Genomic DNA, 21,794 nt, shown 5'->3' on the forward strand with positions numbered 1-21,794 from the left:
GTTCTGACACACTGCTAGATGTAGACTTTAAATGTTCCTTGTGTCTCATTCACAGTCCTGTACAAGAAGCAAAGCACCAGATCCCAAGAAACTAAATGAGTCCAGCATTAAGAGTACCAGTGCCTGAGTACCATCTCTTTATGGGAGCAGGTTCAGGCTGGCTTTCTATACTGAACCTTAAAAACTAGGTAATAATAAATCTCAGCAGATCCAAAGGACAAGGAAAAGACTGCTTTTACAACAGCAGATGGCTTGAGCCAACACAAAAAAACTTCAGGATACACAAAGGCTATTGGAGGTTAACAAGAAGTCAGGCTTTTCTCAGCCTGACTCCTAGCACACACTAAAACCTCCAAACATGACCAAATCCATTTACACAAAGCCTAATAAGATGAGTACTGCCAATCTGAAAATCAATAAAAAGAAATGAGAGCCATTCCAGAAGAATGAATTTACCTTACATACAATCAGAAAGAGAGAATTCCTACAATAAGGAGCTGAACCGGTGCATAACCTGGCCAGCTGCTCAGACTGCTACTGAGTTTTGCACCATTACACAACATTTTTTGTGGGTTCATCAACACTCCAAAGTCAGCAGAAATGCAAGGCGAGAAGGGGGAAACACTTCACTGGTCAGCAGAATGAGATCCAGCACCACCAGTATTAAAAGACTTGCATTTCTATGCTGACTTCAAAACCCTTTTCAGCATGCTATCAGTTGGGTTGGTAAGCATGGTGCCTCTTCCAAAAAAGATTCAAGTTTTCGAGGAATGTTCATTATACCATGCCCCAAAAAATCCTGAAAAAGGTTAAAATCTGCAGAGCTTTTGATCTCTGTTTGGGATACAGTGAGTTCAGAGCCAGTACAAGGCACTGAATCCTGGCCACACTTCTTTATTGAGGAGCATCTTGCCAGGCAAATGGAAACTGAAAATGCTGTGCTTTCACTGTAACATACAAGTCTGTGCAAAACCACAGTAATGTTGGTGGCACAGCAATGACTTGGGACTGGGAGGTGGCCACAGAATTGATTTTAAGGACTGGAGTGCTGCTCGGAAGAGATGATTGTCTCCTCTTGTTCCTCCATTTGAAGAAATACAGACATTCCCAGTGGGACTGAGCTTGCAGAAAGGGACTTCAAAGTAGGTACAACCTTCTGATAACTGGAGACTGAGTATCAGTGTTTTCTGTGACTGCAAAATCATGCAGCAAACACAGTCTCCTTTTAGAATACTACAGCATAAAAAAGGATGGGCTACGGAGTGCCTTCAGACAGGAATGACAGTCCAAATAACTGGTCAGATCTTGGACTCAACTCTAAGGACAACCTAAAATAGGATTTTAGCATGATCTTGTCCTAAAACTCAGGGAACAGTTGCAGAAATCATGGCTAGGGAAACGGCGACGGTTATGTGCTGGGCAGCAGGTTTTGCAGATACAAGAAGTGGCCCCTGGGCTTGTTATAAGGAGCCTTTCCATGGGGTTATGAAAAAAATCCATGGACGTTTAGATGAATATATAATTTCTGTGTAAACATGTAAATAGTTAAAAGTGTCATTTACAATATTATTAATTTCCTTTCTGATTGAACACGTTGCTCTGGATATCACCATCATCAGTAGAGTGGGAAAAGCTGAACTGGGGATGTTGTTACACACTGGGCTGCAGCTATATTAAAATTATAAAAATGAACTATTGTCTTTCAATTTAAATAAAAAGGTAAGCACACTTTCGACATCAAGCAGCTGAAACAACAGTCCCCCTTAAAATACATGTAAGTAACTAAAAAAAGGATTATGCAAAGTTCACACAAGCAAAAGTGTATCACTGGCTATTTATTTTGCAGCTTTCAAGGGTGACTATTTTTGCTTTAATTTCTTCAGTTACCATTTGCTTAGTGAAGATGGTTGTTAGCAACTGAAGTAACTGCACTTTTTATCATGTCTCTGAATTTAGTGATGGCAATAATTTCCACTGAGAATTTTAAGGTCAGTTTGGAAATGGGAGAAATCACTCCTACAAAGTGAAAAGTTCTTCACAAAAAAGCTAACGTACTGAAGCCAAGACAACAGATCCAACAAATAGGGAGGGCATGGCTCCCTGCAGAAGTCAGCGGCCTTTGTACCCAAAGGACACTCAAGCATGCTGCAAGACAGGTCCAGCTATCTCGCATCTTTGTCCAGAGTCAGCAGTCATTTAAAATATAATGGTTTCTAGCCTGGACAGTAGCATGCATTGAATCTACCTGACCCAGGGAAATTTAAGCAGAAAAAACAGCACAGAGAAATTGGAGCTGTCCTAGTGTGGTTTCTACTTCAAAGTTCATCCACAGTCAGCACTGCCAGTGCTGTTGAGGCACTCTGCCTGCTGACAGCACCAGGCAGGAAGAAGGAACAATTTTATCCTGAAGGTCAGATCCGCCTACTGTGCATGATCTCTCACTCACCAGAAAAGATGGACCATTTGTAGACTTTGGAGGTAAAAGCAATCAATGGTATTTTACTAGTCAGCTACAGGGTCATGGCACTTGTACAGCATAAAAAATTTATCAGCATTTTGACGGGACATGTAAGCATCCTGAGCAATAAACTGAAACATGCTTCTGAAGGACAGCTCTTTCAAGGTCTAGAAAGGCAAACAGCTGGGAATCTTACAGATGTACAACAAGTAAAGCAAAAAATCAGAGCACTACTGGGACAGACTTATGGAAAAGAAGGGCAAGCAGGTCATATAAAGCTCTTTAGAAGCAAATACCCAAACGTGTTGTTTATGTAGTTACTTATGTGCCGTTTGCTTTGGAGAGATAAACATATCCACCCTTCATGAGAACGACTCAAGGGACAGGGAGAAAAAGGAGAACAAAATGTAATACATATCAAAGGATCATTAAATCACCTTTGCAAAGAAGTATCACTCTGCATGCTATTTCCTGCTGCCAACACCACCCTCATTTTTTTTACTCAGTACCACATCCGTAGGTCTCAGGCACGCAAATCAGGACAGGCCAAATCAAGAGTTCAATTGAAATGAGTTCCACAAGACGCAGACGTTTCTGCAGATTTGCTTGCAGCATCACTGATGTACCTTCAAGACCAAACCCTAGATCTTCCGCAGATTATCCAAATTATGTACATGGCTTTTGTCCAGACAACTTACATGGCTGAGAAACTGCCCCAAGGCTATTGAAAAAGCAACCCACCTTTAGCCACCTTTGACACATTCTGTAGACCATTTTCAACCACATTTTAATATTTTTCCCACTTACAACTTCTTACCTGAAGAGTTTTGACTTTTCCTAAAACGTTCTCCTGTGACATTGCTTGGATGGCCTGTTCACTCTCTGTTCTCCCATCAGGTATAAAAATACTGTCATGGGAAAAAGCTCGACTGCCCATAGAGTAATGGGAGGACCTGGAAAAAACGGTTAAAAAATAAATAAGCACAGCAATTAATCTATGAGGGTGACCCTTCATATCATAGCTGCCCTGCTGTATAGATTTTTCCCTCCCTCTTGCCTTCTACATAAAAGCTTTGAACTTTCTTAGAAGAGAGATATCTAAACATGTTCTGTTATCAAAAGTTTAACAAAGGTACATGATTCCTTCACACACAGTTTTCTTCCTTGGAAGGACATAGAGTGGGGTGTTTTTAATAGATGTGTTGAGAAGTTCAATCAATTTTCCTTAGTCTCAAATCTGTTACTTGCGATGTTACTTTCAGGATACAGAGTAGATGATGTCGATGAATACATACATAACCAGACTGCATGTTTAAGAATGCCTGCATTCGTGCTTAGTCCCAGTGCTTGGGACCTGCTCTCATGCACATTCAAAGAAAGGCCCCAAGCAAAGGTAGCTCTATAACACAAAAAGAGGTCATACCTTAGTATAGTATAGTAACCTACTTTTAAAAAGCTACCTCATTTAGCTGTTTATTTAGCTGTTCCTACCACCATGAGTATGATCACACTGGCAAATAAATGTTATCATCAAACCCCCGAACTGATAACCAGCTTATTACACCAACCTGTGTGTGTTTGATTAGCAACAAAGAGCGAGAGATGCCCGTGTGTTACTGTTAAACTAGATATCGATGCCAAGGAGGAGAGTGCATCAGGAACGACCTAGTTATATGGCTCTGTTCTAAACCCACAGGCAAGGGGATTAAACAAAAAGTGGTTTAATTTACTGGAAATTTTAAACGCTCACTAAGAAAATGGAGAAATAATAAAAAAAAAAGGTTTGTGAGTTGTTACCTGGGGCTTTGGGGGCATTCTGGGGGAAAAATATTCAAGTTTGAAAGACATGTTTTATCTCACCTAGAATATTTCATGGTGAGTGGAAAGCCAGTAAAATAAAAACATGATAAAAGCCACAGTAGAAGAAAACTAAACAACTGAGATTGTCTTAAATCTCTCCTTTTAATAACTTATTGGCAACTCTATGGAACCCATTTATAGCTTCAGTAAACAAACAATCTGGAAGAAAAAAAAGATACTTTTTATACTAATCTAACCAACACAACCTTCTACATGTGATAAAAACATGATCACAGAATCACAGAATGTTAGGGGTTGGATGATAAACAAATACTTCAGCAAAAGCAAGGAAGATGATACTTCCAGAGAGAGGAGTAAGTAAAATAAGAAGAAAAATTAAATCCTTACGTATTTAAGAAAATCAGTATATTATCTTTTTCTGCCTTTTAAAATGTGCTAATTGTTCAAGATATTTCTATTTATACCTTGGGAAAAAAAAAAAATTTGGAATGTATTTATTATATTTTCATCACATTTTTTCTTGGGGTGTGAACATAATCTTTTTAAGTAAAAACAATATCCTTTTCTTATCAAGGAAGAATCTTGTATAGGGTATCATTAACCTTTTATAACTGATTAAATGATAGGCTATTCTTAACTTTTATAACAAAATTTCTTACAGGAAACCTGAAAATAATAGCAAAAAAGCTCCCTACAACCTCTCCGTCTCTCTAGTTTATATATAAAATACATCTGCACTCAAAAAACAATCAATCCAAGCTTTTGGGGAGAACATACACAGCTCTCTCTATCATTTCGTCCTCTGTGCAATCACAGAGTAACTGAAAAAAAAATTTTTTTATCCAGAATTAATATTTGAACAACGTGCTTCTTTTGAAACAAAACAGCACACAATCAAGCAAAGAGCTGGTCAATATTTCACAGCATTTTTAGCCATCAAAGAGGAGGAACATTTAACTGATGCTATACTCTATTTTAGATTTATTTTTTTTTAAATAAAAACCACAACTTGATTGTCTTTGGCTGCTAAAATGCCTTATTTTAGAAACCTTGTATTAGAGAAACCATAAAAGTATATTTTTAAAACCTCTTCTGAAAAGGTTTCTATACTGAGTTGTCATGACTCAACCTGTACACAGAGCTGTTTTAAAATTGCATGGCATTTGAATATATCTACCTTCCTCGACTGTCCAGGAATCAGCCCATGAACCACAGTTTGAGAAATGCCCCTTAAACACATACAAATTCCTAGCAGGCCTGGCTTGCAAAATGAGTGGTTTGGCATGAAGCTGAGTGAACACTGGCTTTTTTCCTATAACCATGTAGGTCTGTTTGAACTGAAAGCTCCAGCATGGCATTCAACAAGGGGAGAAGAAGTCTGCATTCACAACCAAAACTGAGGAGAACATGCAAAATTTGACAAACCAGACGATGCCAACCCCTCCTGCATTTACATCGTTCAATATGTGAAACTGCTGCAGGTGCAGAAGGCAAGGCCAGTGTGCATTTATCGTTTATGATTTAGCTTTGAGCTGAGAGATCTGCTGAGGATGCATAATCCAGGTCAGATTGTGCTCCAGAGAGGATCCTCTCTCAAAGGTTTTTCCAGCAGTACTGTGGCTTAGATACTCGTGTCTTTGTCTCACAGCTATTCACCGTGCATATGACACCATTCTCCCCTTTTACTGTCCAGCGGGTTGGCATTCTCCTACTTAAAATTAGACAGCTCACGTTTATCCCTATTGTTTGTTACAACTAATTAGTAGGCAAAGGTTGCAATTCAGGCACCAAGGAGTTCAGTGACTTGTTTGCAAGTTGTTCATGACCTTACTAATGAATCTGTTAATATTTAAGTTGGGAACAGCCAACCTGCAGCTTTTGGACTCAATAGGGTTTGCTAGCAGTTCAAACCCCAAAACTTCAGCTGACCAGCAGCAGGGATGCTCTGGCAGTGGGAACTGCCCAATAACCTGAGTCCCTGGAATGGAAGAAAAGAGCAACTGCTGAGGTCACTGCTGGTGGACTGCGTAGGAAATGGCTGCTGATGAAGATCTTCCCCATCCTGCTACAGAGCTGAGGACACTTTAGTGATCTAGTCTCACCTCCTGCCTGTGAACTAACCCAGTGAATCTCCTGACTGAGATACACAATACACTAGCTTTTGGCTATGTGCAGATTGGGGTTTGGCTACGCTGATCAGACTTGTTAAAATGTCATTTTGGGACACTGGGTCATGTGAAACCTCTTGGGAGCTTCATGTGACCTGCAATCATAAGTACCTCACCACTGAAAGTCCAACTCTATCTCTGACAAGTGCCTATCTCAGCATCTCTCTCCGACATGCTCCCATAAGCCACCTGCTTTCAGTTTAGGCACTTCCTCATTACATGGCATCACAAATTTTTGTTTCATAGAGCTGAGGCCAAACATATTTGAAAGCTTTTGTCTGCTTTTGTTCTTTTATTAACTTGCTACCAAAACAAACACACTCCAAGTTGTCATAACACATGAAACATTCACCAAAAAACCCACAGTGAATTAACCCAAGACTTCTCTCTGCTGTATCCCCACAAAATGCTTCGCAGATATACTGGATATTTCAGAATTGGGTGACTGAGCAATTCTGATAGCCGCATGTCCAATTACCAGTAAGAATTTTGCTTAAATGTCTATGTAGGCTAAAGTACATTGGAAAAAAAAAAAACATATTCACACATTGTAGTAACCTAGTTTCTTTTACAGGTGAGTTTGAATAGCATTTAAGATGACTTCCAGGCTACTTGAACTTTCTGAAAGATCTCTTATTTTACCTATTTAGAGCCCACAATCCTTTCAATCTTCCCAGCTGAGAGTTTGACAGATTATATCACAAAGTTCCTTTTTTCACCTCTTTTTTCACTCCCTTCATGTTCTACTTTTGGAAAGACTGAATTTCTTTGAAGTCATAATACAGTATGAATAATTGAGTGTCCCTCACTGCTACCACCATTCCTATCTCTGCAGTTTTTCTCAGAAGCCTTTATAAAATAATATTCTCATTATCGGCATCTATGGACTGCGCTTCAGAAAACCCTCCCTTCAATCAAAACTCATGCCAACATCAGGAACGGCTTTCGATAGATTCATGGTATGTCAGAGGCCCGGGCTACAGTCACAGCCATGGTCAAAGGTATTACAGTGTCAAACTGCCATATCACTTTCAATAGATGTGGGAAAATAGTGGCATCAGTTTATGAGCACTTCTGTTGATAATACCGACGATGACACTTCAGAGGCTGTTTGTGCTGAAAATAATTGAATCATCATCTGACTCACTTCCAGAAACCTGACTAAATTAAATGAATTATGGATGTGCTATACCAAAATACAAAGCACTTTCAGCAAATCCTTAAAGTTGATCTCACTGAAGATGTGTTGCAACCCAAGTATCATGTTCAAGTTTCAGTCCCAATGCACAAATTTTCAAAATGGATTTTCTCAAAGCAAAGTTAAAATTCCATTTTTTCTCAGAGTTTTCTTTACCACACCTGTGGCCCTCTTCAGATTCCTGAAGATAGGTTGGAATACTTGGTTTCTCAGCAAAACTAAGAACTAAGAACATACTTTTCACCTTCTTTTATTAGGATGAAATGCTTAAGAACCACTACATGTTTGAGGGGTTCTTTGATACACATGGGCTTTGGCACAAAAAGAGTGCACCAGGATATGTCTTTATCTTGAGGGTACCCCAAGAGCATAAAAGTATAGCAGAACCAACCATCCCACAGGATTTTTACAAATAATGAAGCCAGTAGTGTCAAAGAGGTGGGAAACAGAGCAAGACATGGACTATGAGCACCACACCTTGACCACAGACATGACGTGGACTCCTAGCCCAGGTTTAACTGTATTTAGCTGTAAAAAGAGTTGTCTCAAATACATCTTGCTCCTAACTAGCTTTCTTCTGCAGAAAATGAGTATGTTTATCAGACTCTTTGATTAACTCAGTGCCAATAAATTCATTCCCCTGGAAAGGGAGAACACCTTCTGTGGTACTTCAGACTTCTGGAAGAATCCCAGAAAACCACAGGTAAAACAGATTACCTAGATATTGGAAGTATCATAGCTCTAATGTATCTATGTATGAATCTGGCTTGCAAAAACCTCTGTGCAGTAACCCCTCTTTCCATTATACTCACTCTTGCTGAGGTGTTTGTGTGTGCTAAGAAACTAGGAAATGTGAAACAAATCCCTCACAGCAGAATGGGACCACATTCAGCCTACAAAAGTCTTACTCCTCTCCCATGAAGACCACAAAACTGAGAGAGATCACTGTTTGGATCCCCATCAGCCATCCACTGCTATGCATTGTTATCTGTTCAGGATGTAACTTTCCACCAGCTCTAGAGACTCGAAGTCAGGACTGGATGAGGTATCATCTTTTCTCCCTTTATCCTCCTCCCTGTGTGTTCCCATCACCTCTTTTGCACCTGCTTAGTGCTCATGGTTCACATGAAACAATTCAGAAAGCTGTTCTGCCTGAATAACTAAGTACCAAAAAAAACCCCAACAAAAGTCAAAAACCCACACAACTTCCTTGTTTGTCTGAGCAAACACTGACACAAGCTTCCATATAGCTGCGTGTTCAGAGAGTTGCCAGAAAGAGTTGGACAACTGCAGTTCAGACTTCAACCATCATATACTGCTGTGGGACTGCACCTTTAAGTACATCAGCGTATGTACCGGGGTAATACGGCACAGAATACAAAGCTAAGTTCACCTTGGTATTGGTGGCTATTATGTTTTAGACCCCATTTTTCTCCAGAGCTATTTCTCCTCTCAAAGACAAATGTTGAGTCCTTAAAAAGGGGAAGTTTTGCCAGCAGGGAACAATGAGGTCTCAGCTCTTGCATAATCCCCTATCAGTGCATTACTGTAGTAGAGAAAGCTCGCACCACCAATTGCCTCTTCAGTGTGTCATAAATGTTCCTCCCACTCTGATATTAAAGAGTCAGAAATAGAAACTGGAAAATAAGGGGAAAGAATGAGTTGTTCTGTTCTTTTATGTTTGTAGAGACTGACTCCAAAAAACCCCCAGTCTTATGACTTTCACTCTTTCAGATTTCCATTAGAAACTTACTCTGTAATCATTAGAGATCAGAGTCAACTTTTTAAGATAAAGCCATTTTTAACACTAAAAAATTCACAAAGTGTGCAAAGCAAGAATGAATTTGTTTTAGCCAGGTATTGACCCTTAGTATAATCCCTTCAAAGACATCTGAGAGTCACATCCCAGCATAGTGCCTGAGGGAAATGACAAGTGCAGAGACAGGTTGCCTTTACTTAATGTTTTGTTTTAAAAAATGGAATCTGATTCCAACACTTTGCATCTCCTATGAATGTCCCCAAGGCAGCTAGAGATGAAAAACATAAATTGCATTTTCTAGTCATTCCAGAGATGCATAAATACTGTAATAGAAGAAAATGGATTGTAATTCTGAGCTGTATTTTTAGTGTGTTCTCTCTCATCTGTCATGCTGGCATGTGAGTTTTGTTTCTAACTCATGCCTGGATGGGGAATACTGTTCACGCTGCAACATAATTCTGAGTTACAACTGTCTGTAAACTGGTCCTTACAAGCTGAACAGGCAAAAGGGAGATTCTTTTTTTCAGCAAGGTAGTTGAAGGGATCTTTTTTTCATAAAGTAAACTTAGAAATCATTTCTTTGCTCAATCTAAAGATGCACCCATATCACCTCCGGGAAGTGCCAAACCGTAGGGCACTAACTCTGGGAAAACAGCCTGTTTTGCACCCTCTGCGTTAGTAGCCCTGGTCATTTCAAAGACATCATGCAACAGTATCTTAGACAAAGCTCCAGTTTGATGTCATCGGGGGATCTGTAACCTATGAACTTACCATAAATTTATTTATTTTAAAAGTAGAGATCAAGCCTAGCCTTAAGTAGCTGATGCATCTTTAAGACATGGTAATAACCTAACTAACAGCGATAATTAAGGGCATAAAAATAATCATGGGAAGTATCAAGGACCTGAGTGTACTAATAAGCTCTAACATCCAGGACCAGCCTCATATGGGACCTCCACACACCCACATGGGTCCAGGAGCTCTATTTAAGATCACAGTTGAGGCTTTGGTCCCTGCCTGAGCTATGCTGGAGGAGTGCTGGTCTCCAGCTCAGCCCCAACTGTGCCTGGCCATGAAGCCCCTTGATCCAGACCTCAATTTGCAGACTGGATTCCTGGCTTGCCCTTGGCCTTGCCTTCTCAGCTGTGGACCTGAGGTGAGATCAACGAATCTGATCCTGACCTACAGACTGACTTCCTGGCTCAGCCTCAGATCTGCCTTATCTGTACTCCTGGTCGGCCTTGGCCACCACCCCAGCATCTGTCCTGCTTGCCTTGCTTAGATACTGTGGGGCTGGGCCCTGGGCAACAAAGCCCCTACCCTGCTCTGGGATCCCTCTTGGTGCCCCACTCACATTCCCTAAGGGAGCAGCCCTGTCCTTGCTGCTGTCTGACAAGAAGGTAATGAGGTGGGACTAGATGGTTCTTGACACATGGATGTTATGTAATTATTCACCAAATCATCTAATCTCAGAAAGTCTCAGTATACAGATCAAAGAAAGGCATCGCTCTGGTTTCCAGTAATTCTACAAGTGAATCCCTAACGCAGCTTGAAGATTGTGGACAATTCACGAGTTATCATAGAAATATGCAGACTAGTGGAAGGAACAGGGCTCCAAATGGTCCAACTTCCACACTTGACCTGGCAATCCATTGCCTGTGACACTATTCTATCAAACAGCAGCATATGTTTATGCAACATTTGCTCTAAAATATGGCAAAATGTACAGAAAAGGAAGTGAAAAGTTTAAGTAGCCCTGGCAGGAATAGTACTATATAGTGATTGCATTTAGCTCATAAGGAAGAGGAAATAAGACAGTACACTAACTACAGATGACAACCCTGCTTGGTTCAGAAGCCCAGCAGTAGGCCTTACCAGCTGCTGAAAAGCCAGGTGCCATGCAGAATCTGTAAGGAAATAAAGTATATGATGACTAGGAGGGGGAATGCAGTGAAAACATTGGAAAGGGAAAGTAGCAGCTGAAAAACAATAAAAACGGCAAGTTGATGGCATTCAGTGCAAATTTCTAGTAAGTAATAAAGTTGCAACAAGTAGTGAAAAGTCTTAGCTCCCATACCTGAGAAGAAAGCTTTGGAAGCACAAAGACTTAAGCAAGTTGGTAACAGGAAGGAGTAAGGCAAGAGTTGAGGTGTTGGACTGGGTTTGTGTGGCAAGCTTTTGGCAGTGGGGGGCTGCAGGGGTGGCTTCTGTGAGAAGTTGCTAGAAGCTTCCCCTATGTCCAATACAGCCAATGCCAGCTGGCTCCAAGATAGACCTGCCACTGGCCAAGGCCGAGCCCATCAGCAACAGTGGTAGTGCCTCTTGATAACGTATTTAAGAAGGGGGGAAAAAACCCAGCCCTGTGCAATTTCAGCCAGAAAAAGGAGTGAGAATATGTGCGATAAACACCTCTGCAGACACCAAGGTCAGTGAATAAGGAGGGGGAGGAGATGCTCCAGGCAGTGGAGCAGACATTCCCCTGCAGCACTTGGAGAAGACCATGGTGAGGCAGGCTGTCCCCTTGCAGCCCATGGAGGTTAATGGTGGAGCAGATATCCACCTGCAGCCCAGGGAGGACCCCACACCAGAGAAGGTGGATGCCCAAAGGAGGCTGTGACTCTGTAGGAAGCCTGCGCTGGAGCAGGTTTGCTGGCAGGACTTATGACCCCGTGGGAGACCCATGCTGGAGCATTCTGTTCCTGAAGGATTGCACCCTGTGGAAGGGCCCCATGCTGGAGCAGGGGAAGAGTGTAAGGAGTGCCCCACCTGAGGAGGAAGGAGCAGCAGAGATAGCATGTGATGAACTGACTGCAACTCCCATTCCCCATCCCCCTGTGCTGCTGGGGGGAGGAGACAGAGAAACTGGAAGTAAATTTAAGCCCAAGAAGAAGGGAGGGGTGGGGGGAAGGTGTTTTTAAGATTTGGTTTTATTTCTCATTATCCTACTCTGATGTGATTGGTAATAAATTAAATTAATTTTCTCCGAGTCTGTTCTGCCCGTGACAGTAACTGCTGAGTGATCCCCCTGTCCTTATCTCGACCCATGAGCCTTTTGTTATATTTTATCTCCCCTGTCCAGCTGAGGAGGGGAGAGATACAGCAGCGTTGGTGGGCACCTGGTGTCCAGCTAGGGTCAAACCACCACAGGTGTCAAGACAGGGTAAGACCTACAAAAACACTGAGCATGATGTTAGTCTTATGTTCTGTCAAGACACCATTTCAGGAAGGCTTTCTCCACTCCTCCGCCCCGACCACATGCCACTCAGTACACATCAGAAATGGCCACTTACAAGGTGGTTGTGGCTCCTATTCCCATGCTGCTCAGATGCAATATAAATTACAGAAAAAGTGAAACAACGCTGATTTCACCAAAACCTGTAACGAATCCTGTAAAGAGATACATATAAACAAAGAACTGGAGAGAGAAAACCTGCTCTTTGCCACAACCTTTCCTGACCTGGAACAGCCTTTGTTTGCACAATACACCTTATAACCCAGAAATAAGAAACTTGTTCTACGTGGATCCACGTCAGTTGACACAAGTGAGGAAAATCCAAGCGTGCTTCATTTCTAAAAGTCTTGCAATGTCTGTATGTTGCTTTGCTCTGCTTGGTCTTCAAGAGATACCGAAATCACAGTGCTGCTAAGATGAAGTCTCCAGGAGCAGGTGGACGCCAAGCACCACCGCACCAAAGCACTGCACTGGAGTCAGGAAGGCACTAAAAATGAGGCACTTAGAAAGCAAATTAGGAGACTGGCAAAAGCCAATTGCAAAAGTCAGACTAATAAGCAAAAGAAAAATAAAATTGCTCAGGGTATGAAAACTGAATATGACAGAGAGAAGATATCTTGGGAGCTTTTTGAAGGTGCAAGGAGGTAGACAGATCACTTTTTTACTGTTCATCTAGATTACTTCATATAGAACTGCCCAATGCTGCATCCCCATGGAACTGTAGAAGTAGTGGCTGAAATTGTCCAAGAAGGAATCAGGATGTTCCCCTGGACCCAAACCACAAAATCTTGTGATTCTCTAGGTCTGTTTGTTTTCATGTTTAGCCAGTACCTTCAATTCATAAGGATTTATGAATGTATAATTATACTACCAGCTAATAAACAAATATATCAAATAAAGTTTTCTTATTCTTCCTATCTTAACAAAACAGATTCTTGCAAGTTATCATTTATAGGTTGTTGGGTTTCCCTCCTCCCCGCTCTCAAATTTAGAAACTGAACAGCTGAACTGTTGATGAATCATTTTCATGAGATCAAATGCTCTTACAGTCATGCAGGAAAAACAATACACAGACATTAAAAGTTTATACATTAGGCTTAGAAATTTGAGTTGGAGGTAAAAGCAAGACTTCACTTTATGAAGATTTGAAAATATCATGAGCTGCTTTTGGAAATTTTGGGACACATTGTATGCCAACAACTACTTTGATATGTCTGCCTGATAAGAGTCCCTCTAAATGAGGTGCCAAAACCAGACTGTACCTTGGGATCAAGCCTTTAGTGAAATCCCTGAGGTGGTCTGGAACAGGAACGTAAATCTTCGTGTCCTGCTACTGAATGTCATCTGCACCAAATTTGATATTTACAGGTAGTACAGGACAATGGTAAGAAAAGAAGACCATAACATCCATCCTACTCTTTTTACTAAACCCTGCAAAGTAACATGGGAGACACTCTTCAGGTGAAGCACATTACCCATTGAAACAACATGGAAATCTGAGCTGCAGGGTGAATACGCCACCAGAGCAGAGGCTGGGACTGCTCAAGAGGCAATGTGAAGTCCAGAAAGAAAGATATGGAGCAGTTTTTCCGGATTGGGTTTTTTTTTTTTTTGCCTTACTTAATCAATCACTACATATTCTTTCAAGGTACATGTCAGGTAATTACCTGAGCAATAATAAAAGAGCCACTTGAGAGACAAGGAAAATATAATTACCTTAATTTTTCAGGCCAGTCTCTATGACAACCAGAGTTAACGCCATTGATCAGCAGTTAGTAACTAAGGCCACGTTTGACACAGATGAGTTGTTCTCATTCACATGAAATGCAAAATGAAAATTAAATATTCAGAAACTAAAATGGAGATAGAAGAGATGAGTAATAGTGAATAAACTGTATCACCTCCTAGACCTGTCTTACATAAAATGCTGTTGTTGGAGGAGTGGAAGACCACAAATACCTGCAGAAATTCCCAAGCTGAGTGCGCTGTTTAGAAAAATCAGATGAATAATTTTGTTTTCCAAGGTAAACACTCAGCTGGGAACACTCACAGAAAGGGTGGCTGGGCACTGAACAAGCCTCTCCTATCTCTAACTTCTCTTAAAACAACCACAAGAATACAGGTCCCAATCTGCACCCTTCAGAAGAGCCTGAGTTTTATTTGGCATATGTATTCTCTCAAAGCTGTCGTATTCCTGCTATCCACGTATGCACAAACCCAATATAAACTGCACTCAAAGTAACAAAGTTCACACAGGCTAAAACAAGATGTAATGTCAAAAGTACACCTAGTGCTGCTTTTTTTTTTTCCCTGCGTTTTCCGCCCCTTTCTTTGTATGGAGATGAAAGTTAAAAAGGGACTGAAACACTGTGGCTTTCTTGGCATTATTTGTTGCCATCATATCCTCCTTGCTTTCAGAGGACCAACTCTTTGCATAGGCCTTCTCCTAGCAGTATCCATAAAATGACTCCCCTCTATCCTTTACATCCCTCTGTGAATAATCATTTGTTTCACTTTCTGTAGGCTACTCTCTTAAATTTCAATCCATTAAAGAGATCGTGATTTAGCCATGTTGATAGCTATGCTTCCTGTCCTTTCTCTGCCTGAAGATTTGTGCTTGTGCCCCTTGTGGCCATTCAGACACGGAATTAAAAATTAATGTAAAATTAAAATTTATACCTTACAGGTCAAATACTTCTAAGATAAATAACAACAGCTGTCTGGAATTTACTGCCGGTATCACAACTCAACTGACTGATCAAATCTTGATCACACGATTTCCCCTCTAAAAAATACTTTGTACACCAAGAAAAACACTGTGCAGGTATCCCATCCCATGGAAGTCCAGTCCATTCATCACTGACGTTCTTTCCACCACTGCTATTGGCATCTCTTAAGCAGAGAGAAGCCACATTTGCACTACAAAAGCTGATGACTGGTATGAAACCACTGTCTCCTTTCCACCTTCAGACTGTCTGGGGCATTTGGACTCAGGTGTAAATCACCAGTGAAACAGCCCAATCCACCCAGCCTCTGACAAAAATTAACTTCAGCAAATTACTAAATGCAGGCCTCTTAAGACAACCATGAAACACATTTTTTCCCTCTCCCCAGTCCTTCTTCTGCTCTTTTCAAACAGAAAGAGTCACTCTTGGTGCTGGCAGACGGACTGCATGGAGAAATTCAGGAGACCTCAGTTCTTACCAAGAGACAGCCACTCATACAACTTGCAGCTCCATAGAGATGCATGACCTGACTTGTGCTGCATCTTTGGCACGGCAACCCCGTTTGCCACCCTGGGGCCTCCCCCCAGGAACTTTCCATCACAAGCAATAAAACTCCTGACGCAGCCTGGGAACACACTGTACTCCTTCCCGCAGCTTTGGTCCATAAACAGTTTATTGCCTATTTTGCTTATCTATATAGCCTAGTGATGAGAACTGTGCAAAATCCTTGCCTTAAACTCACATGAAGCCTGTCTTTGAGTGCAGACACTGGGCAAACATTACAAAAAGTACTTAAAGATTTTCCTCCACCTCTGTATATGCCTGTTTACATTTCTAGAATTTAAGTTTCCTGGCAAGGAAAGACAATTTTGAAATTCTGCAGGTAAACTTGTCAGAAATCAAACTTCATATTTGCAAGGGAATGCTTTCGACTTCTGCAATCATGGAAGTGACACAATGCAATTATACGGTCTCTCCAAATTATCTGATCAAGTGCAAGAAGGCTACAGCTTGAATAGCAAATACCAACTTTGCTTGCCAAAATGAGGCACTATCGAAGAACTAATACCTTCAGAGAAATCACACTGCTTATGCACATGGTCCCCACAAGCAGAAAAGCATCTGAATTCACTAGCTGCGTAGTAACCGCTGTACAGTTTAGCACAGCTCTACAAGGCAAAGAGCCGGGTGATTCGCGGTTCAGTCCCGATAACAACTCATGCTAAAAAAGGTTCAGTGAATACTGGGCAAAGTTGTTTACAAGACTGGAAATCTCTCACTTTTCTTCTTTACAGGCAGTCTTCCTCAGCATATAGAGAGAACTAAGATCTTTAGGTGATTTCTTTGTAAGGAGGATGACTTTATGTAGGTGTCCTGAGAACAGTTTTAAAGGGATTATGTGGAATTTAATGGGAATTTACAAATAAAGGGGTCCCATTTCATGGACAGGCACGTTCAAGAGACTGATGTTTGCCAACAGACTTTTCCCTGGAAGATCGGTGTTGTCACACTTGAATCTTAAAGACCCGACAGATCTAATTCCAGGTCCTTTGAAATATTGCATTCAGCCCACGTAAAGGCACTCTACTGTACTCTCTATAAGAAAAACCTAATTTCCCACTGCCTTTGCACATCAACCCAGAATGACAACCTTTTTTGTAGGGCACCACACGGGTGCCCATTCAGGTATGTCTCCCCAGTGCTTGCTTAGTGTCAACTGTGACAAGTAAGTCAAATATAAAATCTTATAAAGTGCATATCACAGCCTCAGAACAGAAGCTTCTGGAGACTTTAGTGAAGCTCCACAAAGGTGGCTTAACATGGCTTATAACATTTGTCTTGTAACAGGCACTTCCATCTCCCAGCTCATATGGTTAGGAGAGAAAGTTAATGAATACAGTTTTAACTTTGGAAACTCAAGAAGCAGAATATAAAAGTGGGAAAAGGAATTCCAGTCTTTCACAAGGCAGGGCAAGACAAATTGCAGTAGGAAACCTCCCACGTGGGAACTGCAAAACAACATGGATGAATAAATAGGTTGACGTGTGCATACATCAGGATACCAAGCAAGTTATTTGCATCTGATGAGTCCAGGAAGTATCTGTAAGAAAGGATGGACAGGCAGATCTCTCAGGCTGCTTCCAACTCAGCTAGTCAATCTACACCATATGCAGATTACCTAAATTGCTCCCGGTAAGTCTGCATCACCTGGTTGGCACAGTCTCCATTAGAGACTCTGGCATTACCTCTGAGCAGGCTTGTAAGCCAATACAGCACACAGTGAAATACTAGCTTAGGTCTTGGAAGCAATACAGATCTCTTACTTAGCCTATACTCATTTATTTGCTTGTCTCTACCTTCTTTAATACTCTACCTTCCTTAATATCTTTTCAAAATAACAACCTCCTCTTCCCAAAACAAAACAAAAAGTCCACATGAAACGTCTGCAGATAACAAATTAATGTACTGTACAGGTTCATGAAGAAATATAGCTCTATTAAGGGAATGGGCACATCCCTGAACTTTTTTTGCAAAATCAGAACTTTTATTAAGCTTTTGTAAATATACAGTCATTGCACATTCTTAAAGAGTTTGAAGCAAATGGTTTTATAAAACTACTCAGGATTTTGGATATATAAATATACTACTGGTTATTTATATTTGCTCTGGTCCATTTCTATATGAATAGTGGAAGGTATGGCAATGTATCTATTGTTAGACAAACTGTAAACAACCACATACTTTACTTAGATAGTCTATCTCTGCATTCAATTCATAAACATTTGCAATTATACTAAAGGCAAAAAAATATAATGGATGGAAACCATGCTGCTGAAAACAGAAAGGGGTAGAAAAACTAAGCTTCCCAAAGCAATCTGATGCACTGCACTGAACATCTGTGCTGGTTGTGAGACGAGTAACGTGGCAGACACTAAAAATTATTATCAAATCGCACCCACATTTGCACCATGAAACCTGACAGGGAAATCAGAGTTTTGACTGAGTATTCCTAGGAGGCTAAAACAGAAGAACCTCTCACAAATCACAGGGGCAGAAAGAAATGTTCCACTTGAGATGAGACGTGGGACCCTTCACATTTGCTAATCCCCCGTGATTTAAATTGTGCAGTCTGATTTATTCCACCAGAGGCTTACATGTAATGCCGTCGTTAATTAAAAAAAAATTAATACATTTAAAAATGCAAGCATTTAACAGACTCACAGAGGTCTGCCACACCTTCACTTCGCTGTTGAGGAATGGGATAAGTTCCCATATCACTGTTCCTGGGCACAGTACTGCATTTTCAGCTCCACTGAATGGGAAATCCCTGACAGCAAGATGATACCCTTTGTTTTGCTCTTGTTCACCAGTTTGCTCGAGGCAAAAGGTACTGTAACTTCCTACAGTAGCTTGGCATCATGCACACAGGTAATGCAACGCAACAGCAGTCAGTCATATCTCCCTCTACAGTGTGGGAATGCTCAGTCTTGATTTTCTGAAAAGTTGGGACAGGCAAAAGAGGTATACAAGACTGCACTGCAGAAACCAAAGAGGAAACCTAGAACTCGCAGAATTTCATAGAATAGAACTAAAAAATCCAGAAGCTTAAAAAAATTAAAAAAAAAAAAAAAATCACGTTTTTCACAGTTATGATTTTGCACCATTGAAAATACTGTGCAGGGTGATGTTTTTTATATACATTTCTTTCCTGAGCAGATTAATTTGGTATGTGTTTTTGATCCTCTCATATTTTTTGTTACTTTCAGATACTCACAGTCCCCAGTGCAAACAGTTCCTTTTTTTCCAAAGCGGGCTTTGACCAGGAGTCAACTAACCTCTCTGAGACTTTCAGTTGGAAAGTGAAATAAGTATTACTGACCCAATTAGCTTGTACAATTGGTCTTGGGGTTTTTTGTTGTTGTTGGGGTAGGGATTTTTTTGTTGTTTTTGTTTGTTTGTTTTTCCTGTTCTGTTCCTAGTTAGATTGCTGACTAGTTAACTCTGTACAGTTTCTTTCTCCCACTATTTCTACAGAAAATTCTCACACTATCCTTCTGTGATCCCCTCTTGTCACTGGAATATTATCTGATTTCCAGGTGCCTCTCTCCTCTCTCTTCCTTCTTCTACTCTATGTTCAAAGTGGATCAGAATAAAAGCAGCCTGTTTGTTGACCTCAGTTACAATGCAAAAACTGTACGGGATAGACTGAAAGAGGTTGTGTCTCTCCTGACCCAGAGATACCAGCTTGGAGGGAAAAGCATGCAATAAAGTATCAGTAGCAGCCAGTTCAAGTTTCCCTTTTCCCAGTTTTAGAAAACACAGATGCCATCAACACCTCTGCTCAGATGTCCACCATGGAGTTCTGTTAAATCACAGAGCTGGATTCAAATTAATTTCTGCTTCACCCTAGGATTTCTTCTTTGCAGGCCAGCACATGTACCCAATAAGTAATGCATGCAAGAAGAGAGACCTTGGGCTCTACGGCGGCAGGTATCACGTTCAGAGGAGGGACAGAGATGCACATGCTTTGTAAAAAGCAATGTACAAATTGCTACCACTCAGCAGAGGCAGAATTTAGATTTAATTCTGTTAAAAGCAGGGAGAACAAGCCTTGTGTTTGCAGGGGCTGGAAGCAGGCCCACGTGCACTTACCTCAGACCACCGTTTGGCTCTTCATCGGAGGAGAAGGTGCCGTTGCAGACGTTGCCGAAGGAGTGGCTGGGCTTCAGTTTGGCTTCCTCACAGTCTGACACAGGCTCTCTTTTCTTCCTCTTGCCGAAGAGCTTCTTGAAAGGCTGGAATTTGCCTGCTTTTTTCTTGTCTGCGGATTACAAGCCAGACAGGCGCGGGGCTGAGGGACGCGGCTGGCCAGCACGCACCGCCACAGCAGGTTCAAAGGAAGAATGAGGTCAAAGAGCAAGTCACCAGCCCGAAGCAGCCTGGCGCTTGCAATATAAATGCAGGGCTGCAACTTGCTGTTGACACGTCATGTTGACACAGCAAAGGTAAGAGCATTAAAACATCTGTTCTTGGCTTTAAGGATCTGCTTTGAGGTGTCAGTGCAACCGAATATATGGATGAAGACAAACAATAATTTTGCTGAGCCAGAATATAGCACTGAGGCTTGTTTTTAGGCTTTACACCTTTGACCTTTTCACCAAAAGACAGGCACTGCTTTGGTCACCTTACTTTGGCAGGTGCTGGATCCCCTGCCTTGAATTAAAAGCAATTGACAATAACCAGCTGTATTTTACTTACATAGCCCCATAACCAGACAAGTCAATTTACAAATGAACAAAGAGCATAGGATAAAGTCCTGTTTGTTTGCTGGTGGGTTACTTCAATAAACATCCAGCTTTATATTAGCAAAGTCAAGACATTTTTCTGACTTTTTTCTCCCACTTAACTGAGGACAGAATTTGACCAAACATTTCTTCCTTGAGACACTTCAATTTTAAAAGCTCCACCAAAAAAAGCACAGCAAAAAGACAAAACAGACATGAAGACAGGAACAAGAAATAAAAAAGTTAACCAGAAAAAAAAAGTAACTTTTTTTTCCATCAAAGACTGAAGAAAATAAAGGCAGCTTCAAACTACTTTGCCCACATCTATTAAAAAGAAGTACCAAGAGTTTCTTGTTAAACATTGCCAAGAAAGAGTTAATTTCTTGGGGCTAGGATGCACGAAAGAATTTCCAAAACATCGTAACTGTCAAAGAGCGTCATTTCTTTTCTGCCTCTACTTAATTTTGCACTGAATTTACTTAAAACAAGCTAGGTTTTTTTTTAAAAAAAAAAAACCAACTTTTAGCTTCCTATCATAATCCAGTTTGAGAAGCATCATGTACTGGTGACAAATATTTTCATAAGCTATTTAAATCCCTACATGTGTTCTTCTCCCTGACTGCATGCATACACACTGCCTCAGCACGCTCTAGTCTTCCTATGAGCTGTTGCTTGGCAGAAAGCTGCGGTTTGGTTGCAAAGTACAGAGAGGCCCCTGGAGGAACGTTTGACCAGGAAACATGGAAAATCTTCTGTGATGCAACAGTACTCTTCAATACCACGTCAGGTTTTACACTCCACTCTGCTATACCCATGTATGGCAAAGCCACATCTGGATAACATCCCTTTGTAGTCGCTGGAGGCATAACTACAGGGTATTTAGAGAGAGAAAATGCACACCAGCACATTGCAATCTGACTACTTCCAGTTACAAGTGGTCTCCAAACTAGCATGTGCCAGCAAGCCCGAGCTAAACCCATGGGTGGGATCAAACTTAGGCAAAGAGCAAGAAAGCTACTATTTGTGAATCTGTCTGTATCTGACAATGGAGTAGGAAATTTAGACTGAAATTATAAAGTCAAAGGTGCAACAGATGACAATAATTCTGCATTTCCTTTACAGAACCCTAAGAAGTTTACACAGGAAT

General features: G+C 41.0%; 1 protein-coding gene across 1 annotated transcript in view; it reads right to left on the reverse strand.

The window, feature by feature from the left end:
* The window catches only part of CRACD (capping protein inhibiting regulator of actin dynamics), a 42,097-nt gene extending 21,921 nt beyond the window's left edge, over window positions 1-20,176 (reverse strand). Inside the window, exons 1-2 of the mRNA XM_086464452.1 lie at window positions 20,016-20,176; window positions 3,276-3,411 (exon numbers count right to left, since the gene is read on the reverse strand). Coding sequence (XP_086320578.1) covers window positions 3,276-3,395 — 120 coding nt within the window. The 5' untranslated portion in view covers window positions 3,396-3,411; window positions 20,016-20,176. The remainder of the gene's footprint in view (window positions 1-3,275; window positions 3,412-20,015) is intronic.
* Window positions 20,177-21,794: the final 1,618 nt, after the last annotated feature.

This window comes from Leptosomus discolor, chromosome 4 (assembly GCF_034619465.1).
Source record: "Leptosomus discolor isolate bLepDis1 chromosome 4, bLepDis1.hap2, whole genome shotgun sequence".
NCBI classification, from domain to species: domain Eukaryota; kingdom Metazoa; phylum Chordata; class Aves; order Leptosomiformes; family Leptosomidae; genus Leptosomus; species Leptosomus discolor.